General features: G+C 35.4%; 1 protein-coding gene across 1 annotated transcript; it reads left to right on the forward strand.

The window, feature by feature from the left end:
- Window positions 1-1,146: 1,146 nt before the first annotated feature.
- Window positions 1,147-3,331, forward strand: LOC119643911. The gene is made up of 5 exons (XM_038043417.1): window positions 1,147-1,382; window positions 1,795-2,353; window positions 2,426-2,782; window positions 2,842-2,975; window positions 3,043-3,331. Exons 1-5 carry the CDS (start codon window positions 1,147-1,149, stop codon window positions 3,329-3,331), a joined length of 1,575 nt encoding a protein of 524 aa, XP_037899345.1.
- The last annotated feature ends 907 nt before the right edge of the window (window positions 3,332-4,238 follow it).

Here is a 4,238-nt window from a genome sequence, read left to right on the forward strand (position 1 = left end):
CAGTTTAAAGTAAGTAAAAACACTATGATTATTCATATAAGAGCCTTTTCAAATAAGATGTTATCTGGTAAGTGATCGAAAGGAATCCGAATTATTATCAATAGCACTGTTTTTGGGCCGAAACGCGTCGGTTTGAACACAAGAGATCAGGACGGAGAGACGGACAGACGTGCTTTAATAAAGTCAGAAAGTGGTTCTATCTCAAGTTCTTCTGCATGTTACGTACATTCGCAGGAATCTAATAAATCCTTGCACCACAAGTTGTGCAGGGTATGAAAAAAAGAAAAAAACTAATGTTAAACTAATGCATAAAATAAAAAAACTATTTAATCTTCTTGTTTACATTACTTTCATTTCACACATGTTCTAAAAACGATAACAACATAAATTTGCAAATGTATGTGTCTTATCTTCGGACATATGACATTTTCTTTGCTTGGCCATTTCATATAAATTTTGAAAATTCGAATATGATAAAATTTGAAATGTTTATTTTAAGCGCAAAAGATCTTTTTATATTTTATTTTCGGCCAAAAAGCTATTCTTTTTATTTAGCTTATCATAAACAATAAGCAAGATTGCAAAGGCGTATCCTGTTTCCAGATGAAGAATATTTTCTTAAGAAACGCTAATAGGATAACGTTTCAGGTGCACATTTTGTTGTTGGAGAAACAATTTCAAAACGTTCGGATAAGCTTTCTTAAGCACTCAGCAATAACGTTGCTATAGTTCATTCTATAACAGTACAAGTCCGCGGAAATGCAAAAAATTTATGAAAAGTCACTTTGTAACTACGACAAATTGATTGAAAGCGATATAAAACAAAGTACCGTTGTTGGAATTTTGCGAGCTTGCATATAAGAGGAAGCCAAACATAAGAGTAGAAGATAATCTAGATGCATTCATTTTTGTTGTGCAGTATAAAATAATGAATGCGATCAGTAGCCAAAGTTATTGTTGTCATATAAAAAATTCTTCCGGTGTCTTCTGTCACATCAATAATTGGAGAAAATATTTAAAAACTAGAAAATTACTTAAAAACGATATAGAAGCTAATCAATTATCCATTCTCTGTCGAATATTATATATTCCTGTCTATATTTATTAAATTTATTAACAATAAACAAACTGAAAAACGGAACTAAAATGCCCGAGGTATTGGTAACTGTACCACCATTGCAATTGCAATCGGAACTCTCTAGTGAAGCGGAAGCAACTTCGACCAGTGCCGAAGCAACAGCTCGATCCTCTAATAGTCGAGACTCGGATTGTTCTACAAGTAATAAGAGAAAACAGCAAACCTCGCTTGGTCTGCATAGTAAGAGTAAATTGCGCAAACCATATGGCGCCCGTTCGCAATGGAAGTCATCTCTTAAAATCACGTACGTAGATAAACAATAAGATTTTCGTTGCAAGATTTTTTGTCAGAAAACTCGCAGCGCGTGTGAAACTACTCTACGAACAAAAAAAAAAAAATAAATATTTATTTGGCGTGTCAAAGTTGTCGTTGAATATTCTTTCAATTTATTTTCGAGAAAAGAAAAAAATTTTCATTATTAGTTTTCGCGTTCATCTTCGTTTTCTTTACCTAAAAATTATTTGAAGTTTTATTTTTTGTATTTTTATACAATAACTTTCGGCAGAGTGTGCACGTTAGTTTCCTTTTTCTTTTTAAAAAAAAAAAAAAAAAAAAACAAATTATTTGGATAAAATTTAAGAAAAAAAATTTCCTGTGTGCGATTCCCTTTAGTTGTATGCGTTAGCTTAACTATCTTTAAACGTCTTTGATAATAGTTCTCAGCAAAAAGCTACAACGGCCTTTAAATTGAAGTCTCATATTCCGAGAGCTCTTCTATTGACGCCATCTTCGTCGACTACATCTTTTACAACAAGCGGTTCGGTCTCTTCACGCGCTTTAGTATCGATACGAAAAGCAACTGCGGCGGATTTATTAACTTTGACGCCTGCTGAGAAAGCATTAACTAGCATTCAGAAGCAGAGGACGCTCGCCATTTCGTCATTTCGACAAAGGAAATCTTTCTCTCAAATGGATTTTAAACACGCGCGCCGTAATATGAGTGAAACAGTGGCAATGCGCCAGAGTCCAATTAACGGCAATCGAAACAATGTAATGTGTCGGAAATTTTCGTGTTCTCCTGCCATGGTGGCGCAAACCAAGCAAGATTCATTCACGCATAATCTATACAATGATGACGACCCCTATTATACGGTTCACCCGGATCCGCGTATGGCGGGACTACGAATTTATACCGCGATCATGTTAAACGCCTGGCGCAAGCGACGCGACGAAGTCAAACGTTTAGTCGAAGAGGTCAACGATTTGAAGCGTGCGGTAAGTTCGAACTATTCATTTTATTTCGTAAATTTTTATCATCAACAAATTATTTATATTTTCCCGATATAGGCTATTAAGGCTAAAAATCAATTGCATGTTTTCAATACACTATTTCGTGTCGAGCAGAAACGCAACGATGAACTCAACTCTCAACTGAAAAGGTCTCTTGAAGATATCAATATTACAAAATCATCTTGCGAGGGACTGACAACGTCGTTAATAAGCCTTAAAGCCGACAAAGCCTTATTGGAGCAGCAGTTGCAGATAAAAGACCAGGAATACGATAGTCTAAATGCTTTGCAGTCTCAAACTAAATCTGATCTTTTTAAAGCAATGGCAACTCAACGTGATATTCAGAGCGCCTTGTCATTGGAACAACGCAAAGTTCAAACGTTAGAAAATCAGAAAAATGAACTTATCAACGAGGTAAAGGCGACGAGAGTCTCTGCGCTTCTCACTTATTTCATTAATCGATTTTAAAATAGATTTACGAGCTTAATAACGAAGCCGCCCAGAAGGAGGCAGGTTTGGTGGGACAGATTCAACAGAAAGAGTATGAAAATTCAACTTTGAAAGAATACATAAAAAAATTAGAGGAACAGATCGGCATTTTAAAAGAGTAAGAGACAAAAAGTACAGTTAACCTATTAAATTAATCACAATGTTATTTACACAATATTGGATAGATCTGGAGAAGTATTTTTGCGTACTCGTGTTACCAACGAAGAGACGTTGAAAAAAGAAATTGAAAGCCTTCATCTTGAAATCGAATCAATGCAAAAGTTGGTGAAGAAGACATTTATTAATCGTCTCAAGGGCTATTGGCGTACTTCTCTACAATGCCAAAAGTCCACCTTGCATATGTTACACTTGGTTGCTTATTATATGTTCCCTGCAACCCCTCCGCCGAAACTCACTAGTTTTCCTTTGCCTTCTTTCAACTTGAATAAGGCTCTTAACATTATCAGACGTTAGAGATTCCGGCGACGGTACGCATATTGACAAAAAAAAAAAAAAAAAAATATACAAAAGAAGAAAGCACACAAATGTATAAAACTTTTTTTCGAAATGAAACAAAAACTTTGTTATTTTGTTTATTTATTTTGAAACCTTTTATGTAAACTTTCTAATTTTCTAAGTGTCTTCTTTTTCATAAATATAATAAACGACTTCATGAACTATTCATATTTATATTGCGATTTAATAAAAAAATCTGAAATTCTTGCTGAACTTGCACATGTACAATGTTAAGCTGAATTGTAGAATGGCCGACGATTAATTAATATTTCCCTTTGCGCACGTTAGTCTTAGCGGCCGTCTTTGCTGAGGTAAGACTTCAAAGGATGTCATTTGCTGATCTGAACTGTTGAAACGGCAATCCTACGGTAAAGGTAGGTCTGAGTTTGTTGGTTTCAAAAGGCAACGCTTATGGTAAGCGATTGGTAAACGCAATCTGCTTGAAAGCTTGTGACGGAGATGTTTGGCATGTACTTGCGCGTAATGAGAAGTAAAACTTGGGTGAAGGGCGTAACAACAATTCATCATTTTCGCTTTAAAGTTCATCCTTGATGATCCAAACTCGAGATAAATGGATAAAAATAGCAAAATGTTTTGATTATTGTCGAGTCCATTTTAGGCTACCGTTTCAGCTTGCTCTTTAGATCAATATCTGTTGTAGCTTGCAAGTCGCAGATTTTGGGTCGCTGTGAGAGCCCATTTTCAAAGTTGGTATGTAGCTGTTGGGTAAGAACATCTTCAATCTTAAGGTTTGCGACCGTCAGAGTGTCGACTTTACGGACTTAAAGTCCGAGCTGAATAAATTTCCATTTTCACTACTTGACTCTAGACACTACAACAAATGTGCCTCTCCTCACTTCTTTAT

The sequence above is a fragment of the Glossina fuscipes genome, unplaced genomic scaffold, assembly GCF_014805625.2.
Source record: "Glossina fuscipes isolate IAEA_lab_2018 unplaced genomic scaffold, Yale_Gfus_2 67965, whole genome shotgun sequence".
Classification (NCBI taxonomy): Eukaryota; Metazoa; Arthropoda; class Insecta; order Diptera; family Glossinidae; genus Glossina; species Glossina fuscipes.